This window comes from Salvelinus namaycush, chromosome 31 (assembly GCF_016432855.1).
Source record: "Salvelinus namaycush isolate Seneca chromosome 31, SaNama_1.0, whole genome shotgun sequence".
In the NCBI taxonomy this organism is placed as follows: domain Eukaryota; kingdom Metazoa; phylum Chordata; class Actinopteri; order Salmoniformes; family Salmonidae; genus Salvelinus; species Salvelinus namaycush.
In genome coordinates, this window is record NC_052337.1 from 21,298,046 (window position 1) to 21,318,223 (window position 20,178).

Consider the following 20,178-nt stretch of genomic DNA (forward strand, 5'->3'; position numbering starts at 1 on the left):
AACGGGTGGCATCCCTAAGTCTAAATATTGCTGTTACATTGCACAACCTTCAATGTTATGTCATAATTATGTACAATTCTGGCAAATTAATTATGGTCTTTGTTAGGAAGAAATGGTCTTCACACAGTTCGCAACGAGCCAGGCGGCCCAAACTGCCAGGCGGCCCAAACTACCCTGACTCTGCTTGCACAGAACGCAAGAGAAGTGACACAATTTCCCTAGTTAAAAGAAATTCATGTTAGCAGGCAATATTAACTAAATAGGCAGGTTTAAAAATACACTGCTCAAAAAAATAAAGGGAACACTTAAACAACACAATGTAACTCCAAGTCAATCACACTTCTGTGAAATCAAACTGTCCACTTAGGAAGCAACACTGATTGACAATAAATTTCACATGCTGTTGTGCAAATGGAATAGACAAAAGGTGGAAATTATAGGCAATTAGCAAGACACCCCCAATAAAGGAATGGTTCTGCAGGTGGTGACCACAGACCACTTCTCAGTTCCTATGCTTCCTGGCTGATGTTTTGGTCACTTTTGAATGCTGGCGGTGCTTTCACTCTAGTGGTAGCATGAGACGGAGTCTACAACCCACACAAGTGGCTCAGGTAGTGCAGTTCATCCAGGATGGCACATCAATGCGAGCTGTGGCAAAAAGGTTTGCTGTGTCTGTCAGCGTAGTGTCCAGAGCATGGAGGCGCTACCAGGAGACAGGCCAGTACATCAGGAGACGTGGAGGAGGCCGTAGGAGGGCAACAACCCAGCAGCAGGACCGCTACCTCCGCCTTTGTGCAAGGAGGTGCACTGCCAGAGCCCTGCAAAATGACCTCCAGCAGGACACAAATGTGCATGTGTCTGCTCAAACGGTCAGAAACAGACTCCATGAGGGTGGTATGAGGGCCCGACGTCCACAGGTGGGGGTTGTGCTTACAGCCCAACACCGTGCAGGATGTTTGGCATTTGCCAGAGAACACCAAGATTGGCAAATTCGCCACTGGCGCCCTGTGCTCTTCACAGATGAAAGCAGGTTCACACTGAGCACATGAGCACATGTGACAGACGTGACAGAGTCTGGAGACGCCGTGGAGAACGTTCTGCTGCCTGCAACATCCTCCAGCATGACCGGTTTGGCGGTGGGTCAGTCATGGTGTGGGGTGGCATTTCTTTGTGGGGCAGCACAGCCCTCCATGTGCTCGCCAGAGGTAGCCTGACTGCCATTAGGTACCGAGATGAGATCCTCAGACCCCTTGTGAGACCATATGCTGACACATGCACATTTGTGGCCTGCTGGAGGTCATTTTGCAGGGCTCTGGCAGTGCACCTCCTTGCACAAAGGCGGAGGTAGCGGTCCTGCTGCTGGGTTGTTGCTCCTACGGCCTCCTCCACGTCTCCTGATGTACTGGCCTGTCTCCTGGTAGCGCCTCCATGCTCTGGACACTACGCTGACAGACACAGCAAACCTTTTTGCCACAGCTCGCATTGATGTGCCATCCTGGATGAACTGCACTACCTGAGCCACTTGTGTGGGTTGTAGACTCCGTCTCATGCTACCACTAGAGTGAAAGCACTGCCAGCATTCAAAAGTGACCAAAACATCAGCCAGGAAGCATAGGAACTGAGAAGTGGTCTGTGGTCACCACCTGCAGAACCATTCCTTTATTGGGGGTGTCTTGCTAATTGCCTATAATTTCCACCTTTTGTCTATTCCATTTGCACAACAGCATGTGAAATTTATTGTCAATCAGTGTTGCTTCCTAAGTGGACAGTTTGATTTCACAGAAGTGTGATTGACTTGGAGTTACATTGTGTTGTTTAAGTGTTCCCTTTATTTTTTTGAGCAGTGTATATACAGTGGGGAGAACAAGTATTTGATACACTGCCGATTTTGCAGGTTTTCCTACTTACAAAGCATGTAGAGGTCTGTAATTTTTATCATAGGTACACTTCAACTGTGAGAGACGGAATCTAAAACAGAAATCCAGAAAATCACATTGTATGATTTTAAGTAATTAATTTTCATTTTATTGCATGACATAAGTATTTGATCACCTACCAACCAGTAAGAATTCCGGCTCTCACAGACCTGTTAGTTTTTCTTTAAGAAGCCCTCCTGTTCTCCACTCATTACCTGTATTAACTGCACCTGTTTGAACTCGTTACCTGTATAAAAGACACCTGTCCACACACTCAATCAAACAGACTCCAACCTCTCCACAATGGCCAAGACCAGAGAGCTGTGTAAGGACATCAGGGATAAAATTGTAGACCTGCACAAGGCTGGGATGGGCTACAGGGCAATAGGCAAGCAGCTTGGTGAGAAGGCAACAACTGTTGGCGCAATTATTAGAAAATGGAAGAAGTTCAAGATGACAGTCAATCACCCTCGGTCTGGGGCTCAATGCAAGATCTCACCTCGTGGGGCATCAATGATCATGAGGAAGGTGAGGGATCAGCCCAGAACTACACGGCAGGACCTGGTCAATGACCTGAAGAGAGCTGGGACCACAGTCTCAAAGAAAACCATTAGTAACACACTACGCCGTCATGGATTAAAATCCTGCAGCGCACGCAAGGTCCCCCTGCTCAAGCCAGCGCATGTCCAGGCCCGTCTGAAGTTTGCCAATGACCATCTGGATGATCCAGAGGAGGAATGGGAGAAGGTCATGTGGTCTGATGAGACAAAAATAGAGCTTTTTGGTCTAAACTCCACTCGCCGTGTTTGGAGGAAGAAGAAAGATGAGTACAACCCCAAGAACACCATCCCAACCGTGAAGCATGGAGGTGGAAACATCATTCTTTGGGGATGCTTTTCTGCAAATGGGGACAGGACGACTGCACCGTATTGAGGGGAGGATGGATGGGGCCATGTATCGTGAGATCTTGGCCAACAACCTCCTTCCCTCAGTAAGAGCATTGAAGATGGGTCGTGGCTGGGTCTTCCAGCATGACAACGACCTGAAACACACAGCCAGCACAACTAAGGAGTGGCTCCGTAAGAAGCATCTCAAGGTCCTGGAGTGGCCTAGCCAGTCTCCAGACCTGAACCCAATAGAAAATCTTTGGAGGGAGCTGAAAGTCCGTATTGCCCAGCGACAGCCCCGAAACCTGAAGGATCTAGAGAAGATCTGTATGGAGGAGTGGGCCAAAATCCCTGCTGCAGTGTGTGCAAACCTGGTCAAGAACTACAGGAAACGTATGATCTCTGTAATTGCAAACAAAGGTTTCTGTACCAAATATTAAGTTCTGCTTTTCTGATGTATCAAATACTTATGTCATGCAATTAAATGCTAATTAATTACTTAAAAATCATACAATGTGATTTTCTGGATTTTTGTTTTAGATTCCATCTCTCACAGTTGAAGTGTACCTATGATAAAAATTACAGACCTCTACATGCTTTGTAAGTAGGAAAACCTGCAAAATCAGCAGTGTATCCAATACTTGTTCTCCCCACTGCACTTGTGTATTGATTTTAAGAAAGGCATTTATGCTTATGGTTAGGTACATGTCACGGCTGTCGTCTTCCTCCTCGTTTGAGGAGGAAAAGTTTGAAGGATCGGAGGACCAATATGCAGCGTGGTATGTGTTCATCTTGATTTTAATAGACAGAGAACACTTAACAAAACTAATACAAAAACAATAAACGACGACCGTGAAGCTAAATAACAATAGTGCTGACACAAACACTACACATAGACAATCACCCACCAACCTCAACAGAAAACAGGCTACCTAAATATGGTTCCCAATCAGAGACAATGAATGACAGCTGCCTCTGATTGAGAACCATATCAGGCCAAACGAGAAAACCCCACATAGAAACAGACAACATAGATAATACCCACCCAACTCACGTCCTGACCAACTAAATAAAGACTAAACAAAGGAAATAAGGTCAGAAACGTGACAGTACACATTGGTGCAACGACAGGGCTTTTTTCGCGAATGCGCTTGTTAAATCACCCGTTTGGCGAAGTAGGCTGTGATTCATTGATAAATTAACAGGCACGGCATCGATTATATGCAACGCAGGACAAGCTAGATAAACTAGTAAGATCATCAACCATGTGTAGTTAACTAGTGATTATGTTAAGATTGATTGTTTTTTATAAGTTTAATGCTACCTAGCACCTTACCTTGGCTCCTTGCTGCACTCGCATAACAGGTAGTCAGCCTTCCACGCAGTCTACTCGTGGAGTGCAATGTAGTAATCGGCCATAATCAGTGTCCAAAAATGCTGATTATCGATTGTTATGAAAACTTGAAATCGGCACTAATTAATCGGCAATTCCGATTAATCGGTCGACCTCTAGTTTTTATATTCCCCATTTTGTACATGCCCCTCCCTCTACCAAGATGAAGTGTTCACTAAGATACTCCCAATCCTTTGATTGGCAGGCCTACTGAGAGACAGGAGCGGGATAGACAGACGTGCAGCATAACAAACTGACAGTGTAACTGAGCTCCCTATCGATGGAGTCTGAGACATAGGGAGAAATGGATTTCATAATCATGCTGGATACAGTGGAGACACGTGTTGCCAGTAATCCAATAAGAGCTGACAGATGATTCCTACAGCCTGATGCAATGCACTGCCACCCATGTGCAGAGCTTTCTAGATTTTACTGTGTGTGTGTGTGTGTGTTTGTTTGTACACATGTGTTTGTGTAACAGGGCTGAATCTCTAGACCTGCTTCCGACATGGAGATGGATTAGAGCCAGGGATGATCCTATAAAACAACATCACTTCCTGTCGGCCCCCTCAACTCGGGGATAAAGCCCGCGCCAGCTTTCTCCTCTGAGAATGTAAAACACACATGTACGCAAAGCCACTCACACATGAACAACCACACGTTATTCATATTGACAACCATGAAAAGACTGATTTGCAAATCCACACATAGAAATTAATATCCAGGGGGAGTGGTTGAAAAACTAGTTTTAATAACTCCAACCTAAGTGTATGTAAACTTCCGACTTCAACTGTATATATATATATATATATATATATATATATATATATATATATATATTTGTTTAGGTGTTTTAGCCCATAGATATTGTTGTAATTTTTTTGTCACTCAAATATCACATAAATACACATTAGACATGACAAGACAATTTGCTTAAAAACTGCCACATTTTCTTTGCACCCCATAACAATATATGTAGAATTGGAGAAAATAAGCCTTAAATGTGCAAAATTCTCTCCACCAACAAGAGGGGTGTGAACAGTTTGTGTCATGAACAGTGCTTGTGCCCATAGAAATAGACGTTGCGCATGCGCCTAGGGATGGCACCGGATGTTCCCCAATGCTGGAAGGGGGTCCCCGAGTGGCTCAGTTGCTAGAGCATGGTGCTTGCAATGCCAGGGTTGTAGATTCGATTCCAACGGGGAACCAGTATAGAGGGGAAAAAATTATTAAATGTATGCTCTGGATAAGAACATTTGCTAAATTAATAAAATGCAAAAAGTTTGGCAACCCCTGTACTAACACATCACTTATTAGCTGCTACACATTAACTCACATTAACTCAGCACCAGGATTTAAAACTATAATTTAATACTTACAGAGGGACCTATTAGCAGAAAAAGTATTTTATTATCAAAAGGTAAATAAATAACTTTGGTTAACAGAACAATTTTGTTTTGCAGTTTTACAGCTAATTTCCTTCAATTGTAATTGCCATGGGGGTGGTGAGAAGTGTTGGCAGTTTAAAGCTAATTTCCTGCAATTCTACACATTTTACATGACTTATGGCATGTTAATATGATGTCTGTGAGAGTGACTAACAAAATCCATGGGGGTACCCTGGAGGTCAGGGCACGTCCTGCGTGGCCGGTCGGTAATTCGGCCAGGATTACTGTAGATAGCTGATGATCACTGTAGATAGCTGATGATCACTGTAGATAGCTGATGATTACTGTAGATAGCTGATGATTACTGTAGATAGCTGATGATCACTGTAGATAGCTGATGATCACTGTAGATAGCTGATGATCACTGTAGATAGCTGATTATCACTGTAGATAGCTGATGATCACTGTAGATAGCTGATGATCACTGTAGATAGCTGGCTAGACTAAGTAGACACCTTTTTTGTTGTAGTTTTATTTAACCTTTATTTAAGTAGGCAAGTCCGTTAAGAACAAATTCTTATTTACAATGACGGCCTACCAATCTATAAAATGTTAACTGACGTGGTGTCACGACTTCCACCGAAGTCGGTTCCTCTCCTTGTTCGGGGCGGCGTTCGGCGGTCGGCGTCACCGGTCTTCTAGCCATCGTCAATGCACTTTTCATTTTCCATTTGTTTTGTCTTGTTTTCCTACACACCTGGTTCTCATTTCCCTCATTAAGTGTTGTGTAATTAACCCTCTTTTCCCCCCATGTCTTTGTGTGGAATTGTTTATTGTAAGTGCTTGTGCACCTGTTGACTGGTGCGCGTCGGGTTTTCTACCCATGTCTTGTTATTCTTTATGCCGTTGGTTTTGCTATTAAACTGCTCCGGCTATTACCTAGTTCTGCTCTCCTGTGTCTGACTTCCATGCCACCGGTTATGCACCCCTTACAGATTAGTCCATGTGTGACTGTCAGTGAGTGACATATAACAAGAGGAAAACTGATGATGCACAACCAAGTTTCGAAATTGCACCTTGTGTATTCTACTATTCTAACGCTCATCAGTAAGTTGAGACCACGACTGAGTTCCCCCCCCCCAAAAAAAATCTAGAAATATATAGTACATGTCAAATAAATTACCGAAGTCATATGCAGCTACAGACCTGCTATATGTGCAAGCTACACACAACCTCTAGACGTAGTCACGATAGACAATGTCCAATCTTGATCTCCATCTCACATTCAAAGCTCCACTAACATGTAACACTGCCAGAATTTAGAAGACTAAATAAAGTAGTGCTCACCAGAATAATGTCTTCATAGAATGGATGCATTAGTAATCTAGCTAACACCGGTAAAGTTGTCTGTTTCATTTAGGGACCTGGGGGAAAACGCAATAACTCCAAAACAGTGGGAAATGTCCACGGCATCAGTTTGACAGGCTTTAAGCAAATGAAAAGCTGAGAAAAGGACAAAACATGTTTCTGATAAGACATTTCTGATAAGAGGTGAAATAGTGTCTGCATAACAGTGTCAAAGATAACACATTACAAGCTCATTCACATTTTCTCAAGAGATGCTGAAAGAAAGAAATCCTATTTCTCCACTCCACACTGTTCCCAAGACAAAATTAAAATGTGTTGAATAATTGCACTGCAAGAAATGCATAATTCTGCAGGAGTTAATATTATATTACACTACATGTGAGAGGATATAGGCCTACAGTCAGTGTCCATATTTCAGTTACTATTCGATTTTACCCATGTAGCCTACTTAAATTATAAATATTCTGTTTATTCATGGATACAGGGATACTCATGAGCGGGATATCAAAGGTGCATGTAAACATCTTATCCCGATAAGATCTTAAGCGGAATATGAGCTACTATCCGGAATACTGTGTACATGTAAACGTGGTCATTGTTTCATGATGTTAGGGTAACAAAAGCAGGCGCACAATGGGCTACTGGTCAGATTCGGGGGCAATTGATCAACTGCGCTATCCATGGTGCTGAATCTCTGCCTAGGTCTGTTTGTTTAGTGGAGAATTTGATGTTCCCTGTTACTATCACCACAATAAGCGGTTTATCATGAAGGAAAAACTGTCATAACCTTCCCAATTTCCAACAATAGCCAGGTGCAAGGGGAGAGAAAAGCCACCTGACATTTTCCAAAGGTAGGCTAAAACAAATGTAATTTTCATTAGACCTCATAATATTTGACCAGTCGGCCAACAGTGATTCATAGACCTAGGATACCTTAAAACTAGGCTACATCAACAAAATAGTGTGGTAACTTTGAGTTGATTAAATTTAAACAAATACAAAAAGAAAACATCAGATTCATGTGTAGCCTAAATTTCTACAATTACAATGGCATAATCATGTCAGATTTTTTCCGCTGGTATTATATGCTTTTAAATAGCACTTCCGGTTTCAGCGGGAATACCGGGAGATCTCCTACAGAAATTCCCTAGGACTGCCTTGAAGCCTTAAGTATGAGAGACAGAGAGAGAAAAGCTCCCTCTTCTCTCTTCCCTTTCTCTCCCCCTTAGTATTTCATCAGTCAAAAGGATCCACTTCAGAGCCCCTCTGTGGCACTGTAGATGTCATACTGCTTTAAGCTCTTCCACACAACAGTCACAGTAACAGTCTGGTTCTCTGGGTTTGGGGGTGTCACCAGTAAAGGAGTGGCTCGACATGTAAAAATAACCCTGCAAGCATGTGTCAATGTGATTCTGTCACTGCACTTTCCTCCTTCCTCTCTGGCTAAACAGTAGCATCCTCCCTGGAATGCTGTTTGTGTGTCTATGTCTATGTTTGTGGATGCATGTGTGTATGTGCCCATTCACATGCGCGTGTGTGTGAGCGAGTGCACTTCGTCATGGTGTGATTAGTCAGGCCTGCTGGGAGCTCTCTCTCTGTGCAGTGTGAATAAAACTGGTCTGATGTAATGGGTAATTACTCCTTCCCTTCTGAAGCTTCTGAATACTTTTTCATTTTTCCCTTTTTTATTATTCAGTAGCTCGGAGCTTTGATTAAAACCAACAACAGGATACACACAGTGGCCTGGGAGATACACATCATCCATAAAACATGAGAAAAAAACAGAGGAGACAGAGAGAGCAAACCACCTCACCATCGCCATCGCCATCTCTGTCTCTCTCTCTCTCCATCCATCTCTTTCTCCACTTAACCTGTGTTTCATGAACGCATCTGGTGGGGATAGACAAAATCAAGATGCACACGATGGCGCACGCAGACGCACGGAGCCGGTTTAGTCAGCATGTGAGGGTGATAAGCGCAATGTCATTTGCGAACTGCAGCCCCCTAATGATTTCAAATCAACCCAAATCAAACTTTAGTTGTCACATGCGCCGAATACAACAAGTGTAGACTTCACCGTGAAATGCTTACTTACAAGCCCTTAACCAACAGTGCAGTTCAAGAAGAGTTAAGATATTTACCAAGTAGACTAAAATAAAAAGTAACACAATAAGAATAACAATAACTCGGCCATATACAGGGGGCACGGTACCGAGTCAGTGTTAGGGGGTACAGGCTAGTTGAGGTAATCTGTATATGTAGGTAGGGATGAAGTGACTATGCATTAATAATAAACAGCGAGTAGCAGCAGTGTACAAAAGGGAGGGGGGGGGTCAATGTAAATTGTCCTGTGGCGATTTTATTAATTGTTCATCAGTCTTATGGCTTGGGGGTAGAAGCTGTTGACGAGCCTGTTGGTCCTAGACTTGGTGCACCGGTACCGCTTGTCGTGCGGAGAAAACAGTCTATAACTTGGGTGACTACAGTCTCTGACAATTTTATGGGATTTCCTCTGACACCACCTTTTGTATAGGTCCTGGAAGGCAGGGAGCTTGGCCCCAGTGATGTACTGGGCCGTTCGCACCACCCTCTGTAGCTCCTTACGGTCAGATGCCGAGCAGTTGCCATACCAGGCGGTGATGCAACCGGTCAGGATGCTCTCGATGGTGCAACTGTATAACCTTTTGAGGATCTGGAGACCCATGCCAAATCTTTTCAGTCTCCTGAGGGGGAAAAGGTTTTGTCGTGCCCTCTTCACGACAGTCTTGGTATGTTTGGACCATGATAGTTCGTTGGTGATGTGGACACCAAGGAACTTGAAACTCTCGACCAGCTCCACTACAGCCCCGTCGATGTTAATGGGGGCCTGTTCGGCCCGCCTTTTCCTGTTGTCCACGATAGAGTTGGTTGAGAGCGGTCTTTGTGCCAGCTTTGTTCTGTGGTGGTAAATAGACGGCTACAAATAATATAGATGAGAACTCTCTTGGTAGATAGTGTGGTCTACAGCTTATCATAAGGTACTCTACCTCAGGCGGGCAATACCTCGAGACTTCTTTAATATTAGACATCACGCACCAGTTGTTATTGACAAATAGACACACACCCCCACCCCTCGTCTTACCAGAAGTAGCATCTCTGTTCTGCCGGTGCATGGAAAGTCCAGCTTGCTCTATATTATCCGTATCGTCGTTCAGCCACGTCTCGGTGAAACATAAGATGTTACAGTTTTTGATGTCCCGTTGGTAGGATAATCTTAATCGTAGGTCATCAATTTTATTTTCCAATGATTGCACGTTAGCAAGAAGAACGGACGGCAGTGGGAGTTTACTCGCTCGCCTCCGGATTCTCAGAAGGATGCTCGATCTGCGGCCCCTTTTCCTGCTTCTTTTCTTCACGCAAAAGGCGTGGATCTGGGCCTGTTCCGGTGAAAGCAGGATATCCTTCTCATCGAAGTCATTAAAGGAAAAAGTTTCCCAGTTCTGATATCCAGAAGTTATTTTCGGTCGTAATAGACAGTAGCGGCAACATTATGTACACAATAAGTTAAAAAATAAGTTATACAAAACGCAAAAAAATGAACAAAATAGCACAATTGGTTGGGAGAATGTAAAACGTCAGCCATGTTCTTCGGCACCATCTTGATTTGTTCTCGAATTCCAGTTTGTTGAGCAGAGGCATTATATGTTAAGGTTCTACAAAGCTGTGTCCATCATAACATTCAATAATCAATTAATTGCATTCACTCTTGCACCATACCCGTTCATACCCGTTCATACCCGTTCAGTATATCAGTTCTAAAGATGTATTTTTCTTATCAATGCTCATTATCTATTTCCTGCATGCCTATGCTGAAGCACGTCTCTAAAGCCGCTGAGCCGGAGGAGCGTGTATTAATCCTGCTGTAGGACTCATTGCAGCCAGCTCTAGCAGGTCAAATGAACGAGTCACTCAGAAAAACAAATCATGACTCTGGAGTCAGCAAAAATAATCTCTTTCTCTCTCTCTCTCAATTAAATTTTAATTTAAGGGGCTTTATTGGCACGGGAAACAGATGTTTACATTGTCAAAGCAAGTGAAATAGATAATAAACACAAGTGAAATAAACAATAACACATTTACAGTAAACATTACATTACCAAATGTTCCAAAACATGTCATATTATGGCTATGTGTTGTAATGATGTGCAAATAGTTAAAGTACAAACGGGAAAATAAATAAACATAAATAAAGGTTGTATTTACAATGGTGTTTGTTCTTCACTGGTTGCCCTTTTCTTGTGGCAACAGGTCACAAATATTGCTACTGTGATGGCACAATGTGGTATTTCACCCAATAGATATGGGAGTTTATCAAAATGTGATTTTTTTTCAAATTCTTTGTGGGTCTGTGTAATCTGAGGGAAATATGTGTCTCTAAAATGGTCATACATTTGGCAGGAGGTTAGGAAGCACAGCTCAGTTTCCACCTAATTTTGTGGGCAGAATGTCTTCTCTTGAGAGCCAGGTCTGCCTTCTGCAGCCTTTCTCAATAGCAAGGCTATGCTCACTGAGTCTGTACATAGTCAAAGATTTCTTCATTTTGGGTCAGTCACAGTGGTCAGGTATTCTACCTCTGTGTACTCTGTTTAGGGCCAAATAGCATTCTAGTTTGCTCAGTTTTTTTGTAAATTCTTTCCAATGTGTCAAGTAATTATCTTTTTGTTTTCTCATGATTTGGTTGGGTCTAATTGTGTTGCTTTCCTGGCCTCTGTGGGGTGTGTTTGTGTTTGTGAACAGAGCCCCAGGACCAGCTTGCTTAAAGAGCTCTTCTCCATGTTAATTTCTCTGTAGGTGATGGCTTTGTTATGGAAGGTTTGAGAATCGCTTCCTTTTAGGTAGTTGTAGAATTTAACGGCTCTTTTCTGGATTTTGATCATTAGTGGGTATCGGCCTAATTTTGCTCTGCATGCATTATTTGGTGTTTTAAGTTGTATATAGAGGATATTTTTTTGCAGAATTCTGCATACGGAGTCTACATTTGGTGTTTGTCGCATTTTGTGAATTCTTGGTTGGTGAGCGGTCCCCAGACCTCACAACTATAAAGGGAAATGGGTTCTATAACTGATTCAAGTATTTTTTGCCAGATCCTAATTGGTATGTCAAATTTTATGTTCCTTTTGATGGCATAGAAGGCCCTTCTTGCCTTGTCTCTCAGATCATTCATAGCTCTCTCTCTCTTTCTGGATAAAGCACATCTGGGAAATACTTAACTGTATATAGTTATGATGAAGGGAGGGAACACTAGGGATAGTGAGACTGCATATTAGAGAGAGAGAGAGAGAGAGAGAGAGAGAGAGAGAGAGAGAGAGAGAGAGAGAGAGAGAGAGAGAGAGAGAGAGAACGAAGGGGGGAGGGTGTGTGCATGCTACCAGACATGTGAGTGGAGAGGAGAGCGACAAGGTAGTGGATTTGGGGTAGGGAGGAGGAAGGAGGGGAGGAAGATTACAACTGAGAGGAAGAGAAGGGGCATATTAAAGATGAAAGAGGGAAAGAAGAGGAGGGAGAGCAGGATGTAGAAAGAAAACCAGAGGGACAGCAGAGATAGAGAAAATGGAGATGAAAAGTGGCCATGCCTGTAGCCCAAGACACTGAGGCTTTAGCTACACTAAGGTCATGGTGAGAATCCTACTATAGTATAGAGTTTGAACTCTGTGTAAGTATAGAGGTATTATCATGAGATTAAGAGGACGAAAGAAAGCATGATACTGCATCCAGATGTGCAGAGGCACATGCAACACACTCACGTCAAAACTACACAGAAGAGTCTCATTGTACAAGAGAACACGTTAGAGACAAATCCACGGTATAGAGTATTTTCTGAGTCTGTATAGGTCAATAATAGGATCTGTTCTGTTGGCTCCTGCTCTGTTGCAGATTGCCAATAGGGGGCACCGTTTTACTTCTGATCATGAGGCACTAATTGGGCCAATATAGAGTTCTACACACCACTTCATCACACTGTAGATACCAAAAACAAATAGTCCACATTGGCTGAGTTTACACAGGCAGCACAGTTCTGATCTTTTTTCCACTAATTGGTCTTTTGATCAATCAGATCAGCTCTTTTTTGTGTAAACGCAGACTAAATGCAAGTTCCTTTTTCTCTATCAACTCACAATCTCTTCCCTTTCATTTCTCTTTGTGTCTTAATGCAGTGAAACAACATACTCCAATATCATTTAGAGGACAAACAACTAATGCCTGAAGACGACCATCAGTTGACTGGCAGGATTACCAGTAGTCTACCTGCAGACCAATTCCCCAGCCTTTCCACTCTCATGGATAAAAAAATAGGTTGGCCAGCAAGATCTCTAAATGTTGGCTAATCAAATCTTCTCACCGTTTCACTAATTTAATTGGTTTTCTCTAACCAGCTGCATAACACATCTCCCTGAGTTCAAATCCACGTGAGAATTGTGAGTGGTTTGGCTCTCTAATTGCAGGCTCTTGTAGGGGTGTTTTATAGGGCATAGGGGCCCAGCACTTGATCAGAGCACCGATGAAAATGTCACCTCGTCAGAGAGTAGGTGCCACATCAGCCTCCTAAACGCTGAGTGATGCAGCGAATTCTCACTTGCCCACGATGCAGCTCATCAAACACACACACACATAAGCACGCACACACACACAACCACACATAAGCAGCACCCAACATGACAGCAGTGTCACAGGCCTTATTGCCATGTGTCAGAGTCACTTCGAAATTGGTATCATCTCACCCAATTACCGTAATTACAGCAAGCACTGTAATAGCCTCTAATAAAGAGGGAGGAAGAGAGGGAATGAGAGGGAGGGAAAGGGACAGAGAACACAGGAGCTCGCTGGCTCATTTTACACTTGAGTATACTTAGTTTAGGATAGTTCAGCTCAGAAAAAGCAACAGATTAAAGGGTAGTAAAGGAATAAATAAGAGAGGGAGAAAACTATTATGTGAGAAGTGAGGGAGCACATAGTTTGAGCCTGTGGTCTATCTGCTACACTGCATCACCACAGACAATGCCCTGGCCATAGAAATGACTCATTCTACTGTTACTCCTTCAACCTGCCTGCCATTTCTTTGAAAGAAACCCCAAATATTTTGTCTGAATGTGAGAAGTGTGAGTCCCACATGTTTCAGAGCTCTAGTAGTCCAATGCCCTTCAACTGATCAGTCGTATGACGCTCCTTAAGGATACACAGATCAAGGATTTGGGGACTTTCCTGATGACAGATTTTCAAACATTATCCAAAAGGCTGCAGGCCAGGGTGAGCTAGCTATTGCTCTAGCTTCAGCGGTTTGAACGTTTCAGTAGTTTGTGTGATCTGTAATGCTATCAGGTATACACACCTTGGCAAAAGGCAGGTGTCTCTGCATCTTCTCTGCGTCAGTCTAACACACTGCCTGCACTGTCCATTCAACATTTAGAGTGGCTGTGGGATGGGATTAACTGTCCGACCCCACCCACCTCTATACGATAAGCACTGTGTGCTGTAAAGAGGTGAAGCATCACTCTTCACCAGACGGTATATTCTAACAAGAGTGTTTAAAAGTACCGGTAAACAGTAATGACTGATGACTCAGAGACCGGACACACACCGGCTGTCTGGACGCCCGCAGGCTGAGGTGTGTGTGACCTCCAGTCATTGGCTATGTCACCTGGCGGAGCTATTCAATGAGCCCCTCCCTCCATAGAGTGACACTGTGTTTCCTGATGCTAACACTGGGAACGGAAGAGTCGGACAGAGGCCTCGCCACTGTGGATGAGCACAGCTGGCATCCATCACACAGACACCAGCCTACAGGAGCACAGAGGAGCCACGGAGCTCAGCCATATGTCCCACTAACACAGGACACACACTTTCACCTGAGACTTTCTGTTTCACTGCTTCAGGCTCATACAGAGAGGGAAGGGGAAGGTCAAATGAAGTGCATTTAAGTAGGTAGCCAAGATGAAGAGGGAACATGGTACAGTTTGTGTTGTGATCCAGCAGGGACAGAGGGTTCTTTCTGGAACACAGAGGGAGAGAAGAGAGAAGGCAAAGGGCAAAGCTCAGTGGGATAGAGCAGGAGAAGAGGCACTGCAGAAAGAAAGCTTTGATATGAGGAGCAGCTTGCAGAGCTGCAGAGCCCTGCCTGCCCTTCAGACAGTGGAGAGGAAAGTAGGACGGGGTGCATCGAATAGGAGGGTAGGACTCTGTGTACCAGCAGGTCTGTGTGTGTGTGTGTGTGTGTGTGTGTGTGTGTGTGTGTGTGTGTGTGTGTGTGTGTGTGTAGAGGAAATAATGATTGTTTGGTGTGTGTGTGTATGTATGTGCGTGCATGTGCGTATGTCTGTTTGTGTGCGTGAATGTGTGTGTGTGTGCGTATGTGTGTGTGTATGTGTATGCATGTGTGTGAAAGCAAGACCACCTTTGGAGCTCATGTGTGTTGAGCCCACAGACCCTGACACCCTTTTAATAGCTTTCTCTAGTCACAATGTCGCGGAGCAAAGGCCTGGCTGTGAATACCAAGAATATAGGCCAGCTCCTACTGTATAACACAGACATGAAAGTATGGTTTTGTGCATGAGAGAGACATACTGGTGACTCTGGGTCTTCCTTTCCAGTGGCGGTCCTCATGAGAGCCAGTTTCATCATAGCGCTTGATGGTTTTTGTGACTGCACTTGAAGAAACTTTCAAAGTTCTTGACATTTTCCGTATTGACTGACCTTCATGTCTTAAAGTAATGATGGACTGTTGTTTCTCTTTGCTTATTTGAGCTGTTCTTGCCATAATATGGACCTGGTCTTTTACCAAATAGGGCTATCTTCTGTATACCACCCCTACCTTGTCACAACACAACTGTCTCTTCACAGTCCTCAAGTCCAGAACAGACTATGGGAGGCACACAGTACTACATAGAGCTATGACTACATGGAACTCTATTCCGCATCAAGTAACGGACGCAAGCAGTAAAATTACATTTAAAAACAGATTTAAAAAACACCTTAGGGAACAGCCGGGACTGTGAAGCAACACAAACATTGGCACAGACACACGCATACACACACACACACACATGGATTTAGTACTGTAGATATATGGTAGTGGTGGAGTAGGGGCCTGAGGGCACACGGTGTGTTGTGAAATCTGTGAATGTATTGTAATGTTTTAAAATGGTATAAACTTAATTTTGCTGGACCCCAGGAAGAGTAGCTGCTGGGGGATCCATAATAAATACAAATACATCTGACTGGCTCAAACACATTAAGAAGGAAAGAAATTCCACAAATTAACTTTCAACAAGGCACACCTGTTAATTGAAATGCATTCCAAGTGACTACCTCTTGGAGCTGGTTGAGAGAATGCCTATCTCAAGGCCATCAGACTGTTAAACAGCCATCACTAAAATTGAGTGGCTGCTGCCAACATACTGACTCAAATCTCTAGCCACTTAATAATTAAAAATTGGATGTAATAAATGTATCACTAGTCACTTTAAACAATGCCACTGTAACGGTCATCATATTTTTCCTCCTCCTCGAATGAGGAGAGGCGAGAAGGATTGGACCAAAATGCAGCGTAGGTGGAATACATGATGATTTTAATAATAATAATGAAGACGAAAATATACTTGAACAAACTACAAAACAATAAACGAAGTCAACAGACCTGAACAAACGAACTTACATAATAACACGAAGAACGCACGAACAGGAACAGACTACATACACGAACGAAAACGAAACAGTCCCGTGTGGTGCGACATACACAGACACGGAAGACAATCACCCACAAACAAACAGTGTGAACAACCTACCTTAATATGGTTCTCAATCAGAGGAAACGTAAAACACGTGTCCCTGATTGAGAACCATATCAGGCTAATAGACAATGAACCTAAACATAGAAACACATAACATAGAATGCCCACCCCAACTCACGCCCTGACCATACTAAACAAATACAAAAACAAGGAAAACAGGTCAGGAACGTGACAGCCACTTTATATAATGTTTACATACCCTACATTACTCATCTCATATGTATATACTGTACTCTATACCATCTACTGCATCTTGCCTATGCAGTTCGGCCATCGCTCATCCATATATTTATATGTACATATTCTTATTCATTTCTTTACACTTGTGTGTATAAGGTAGTTGTTCTGAAATTGTTAGATTACTTGTTACATATTACTGCATGGTCGGAACTAGAAGCACAAGCATTTCGCTACACTCGCATTAACATCTGCTAACCATGTGTATGTGACCAATACAATTTAATTTGAGAATGCCAAGACTGTTCAAAGCTGTCATCAAGGTGAAGGGTGGATACTTTGAAGAATCTCAAATATAAAATATATTTAGATTTGTTTAACTCTTTTTTGGTTACTACATGATTCCATATGTGTTATTTCATAGTTTTAATGTCTTCACTATTATTCTACAATGTAGAAAACAGTAAAAATAAAGAAAAACCCTTGAATGAGTAGATGTGTCCAAACTTTCGACTGGTACTGTATGTGTGTATGTGCGCACACACAAGTGAGTGTGTATGTGTGAGAGATTAGGTTAGTAATGTGCGTGACCATGGATTGATGAGTTCATACAGTATGCAGGTGAATGAGGGATGAATATTCTGTGTTAGATGTGTGATCACAGTAATGAAGGTAAAGGATGGAGCTTACTGATGAGTGTACTGATGAGTGTACTGATGAGTGTACTGATGAGTGTACTGATGAGTGTACTGATGAGTGTACTGAGCCTGGAGAGGCACCAGTTGTCTCTGGTGTGTATGACTGTTTGTTCTAACATAACATTCGTACTCCAGTCAAGTGTATGACATGAGAGATCATGTCAATGTGTCAAACAGGAGATTGGTGTGTGTGTGTGTGTGCCATGTGATATTGTTACGTGCTCTAGGTCCCCTCTCTCTTGTCACAGCCCTTTGTGTGTGTACACCGAGAATACTGCAGCACAGAGAGTTGTGCGCACACACACGCGGCATTGAATAAAGAGAGGGCTCACACAAACAAACACACATATCCATACACACACATACGCACGCACGCATACTCACAGAATTATGTAACCATGCCAATGCCATCCCACATCTGTCTGTGGAGTAAACCCAGCATCTGCAAGGTCATTCCGCGACCTCCGTTAAGAGAAGACTACTGTGTGAAAACTCATGTATGACCAATCAGATACTGCATATTGATCTCTGTGAACTACTCTCCTAAATAATGTCCACCTGCTGTACGGTTTATTTAATCTCACCAAGGTGCAGCAGCAGCCATGACGGTACAAGGGAGCCATCACATTGATTACACTATTGGCCAAATCGAGTCCAGACCGATCCATCTCTTGGGAATCCATAAGCAGACGACATGCATTGAGAAAACTGTGGGTTCTTCCGCTTGATAGACCCAGACAGTGAACACAGAAAACCTGCGCATAGCCAATTTAAGAACAAATGTTATTGCGGTGCTGTTTGGCATTATAGCCTGGGTGAGGGGGTGTCAGAAATCTCCAAGATTAACGACCTGTGTTTACGGGACATGAGAAGTAACGATTAGTTTTGCTTCCTTTGCTGAATAACTTAACGGTGGCGTTTATAGGCATTCTGTTGCCCTGCTCCGACCGGTGCAATCACTCACTGTGATGGCTGATCACCGAAGTTGCCCGAGTCAATTGCGGCTGATTGATAAATTGATAGCGCAATCATTTGCCCGCAGGATGCAACACCAGTGCATCCAAGAACGGTAGCACTCTCTAACTTTTCTATAATTTCAGCCAGTACTTTTGAAAGTGGTGCTCACGAGCCAAAACAGGTCCCCATTTGTTCTGTACTACGTCATCCAATTGTGTACTACGTCAACCATTTCGTGAGATATGTTATGAATTCGTATCATAGCATTTTGCAATTTGTGTGATATGTTACAAATCCAATTTGTGCAATATGTTAAAATATTGTTTCTCTATAAAGATATCGGTAAATGGTAAGTGTCCTTCATATCTAATCCATCCAGTTGGAGCCTATATTTGTAGAAACAAGTCACCAGTGCAGTGGGCCACAGGCTACAGTAACCTACATGGGTTAGGCGATGTTGCCATCTTTTGCATATCATGTTTGAATTTGGCACAATAACCAATAGGCTACCTTCAAGAGGTTATGCTATAGTGGTAATGTAACTTTTGTCTGTAAACAAGATGCAGACAGAGCATTTAAATTGCACTGCACCACACAGCTCTGCAGGATCAGTGAAATATTCACTGTCATGATGCACACTTGGAGACTTGCTTGCGTCAATGATAAGAACAAAGACAACTTTGGGCATCAAAAGCGGTAAATTGTGTGATTCCTCCACGCTATTTGTGCAACCAAGTCATGTCGAGCAAGCTGCAGACGCAGCGACGGGTTGATGTTGCTCCACGATGGTTATAAGCTGTAGCCTGCCTGTCCTGCACGGACGATGTTACGTGGAAGAATTCTGGAGGACCCACCATGAATAGATTGAGGCGTTTATAAACGCGCAATTACACAAATTCGTTGGTTATCCTAAATGTCACTATTATGTCACACTATGTTCAGTAACTTGGTAGCATAGCAGATCTCTGCTACAGTAGGACGGCAATACTGATAGGCTAGTCTGTTGGTGGGTGGTCGATCGGGAAAGAGGGCAGGACACTCACCTAACTTTTGCTGCCACGGAAGATATCGCATCGTTTCTTAAATTCTTCCTTTTAGACACGACAGTTCCCATGCTGGCATGGAAACGACGCAGGCAGGAAACAGCTCATTCCAGAAAAACCAAGGATGGAGAAATTCGGCGAGAAAACACTAGAACGTTAAAGGAAATCCAGGACAGACACAGGCATTCCACTACGGCAGGAATCTTTGTGTTTTAAGGTCTGCAGAGCGCTCTCTCAGAAAGAAAACAATAGATTCAGCGCTTCTTCTCCCTACTGTGTCTAAAGAGTGCATGTGTGAGGTAACCCAGTACTGAAAGAATACACAGACAAGCGGCCAACAGTGCTCTCTCTCTTCCTTGATAAAAACTGAGAAAATGGGGTGGGAGGGGGTTGGACTCCTGCTTGTCATCATCAGGTGTGTGTGTGTGTGTGTGTCCAGGAGGGGCAGGGGTGGCGGCAGTAGACAGGAAAATGAGCAGAGCCATATACGGAGTTGTCACCCCCCCACAACACACAGTGAATTCCTT

The 20,178-nt window shown here is 43.3% G+C and overlaps 1 protein-coding gene across 1 annotated transcript in view; it reads right to left on the bottom strand.

The window, feature by feature from the left end:
- Positions 1 to 19,722, bottom strand: part of LOC120025507 (NMDA receptor synaptonuclear signaling and neuronal migration factor-like) — a 46,663-nt gene extending 26,941 nt beyond the window's left edge. The window contains exon 1 of the mRNA XM_038970075.1: positions 19,652 to 19,722. Within this exon, the coding sequence (XP_038826003.1) occupies positions 19,652 to 19,722 (71 nt within the window). The remainder of the gene's footprint in view (positions 1 to 19,651) is intronic.
- Positions 19,723 to 20,178: the final 456 nt, after the last annotated feature.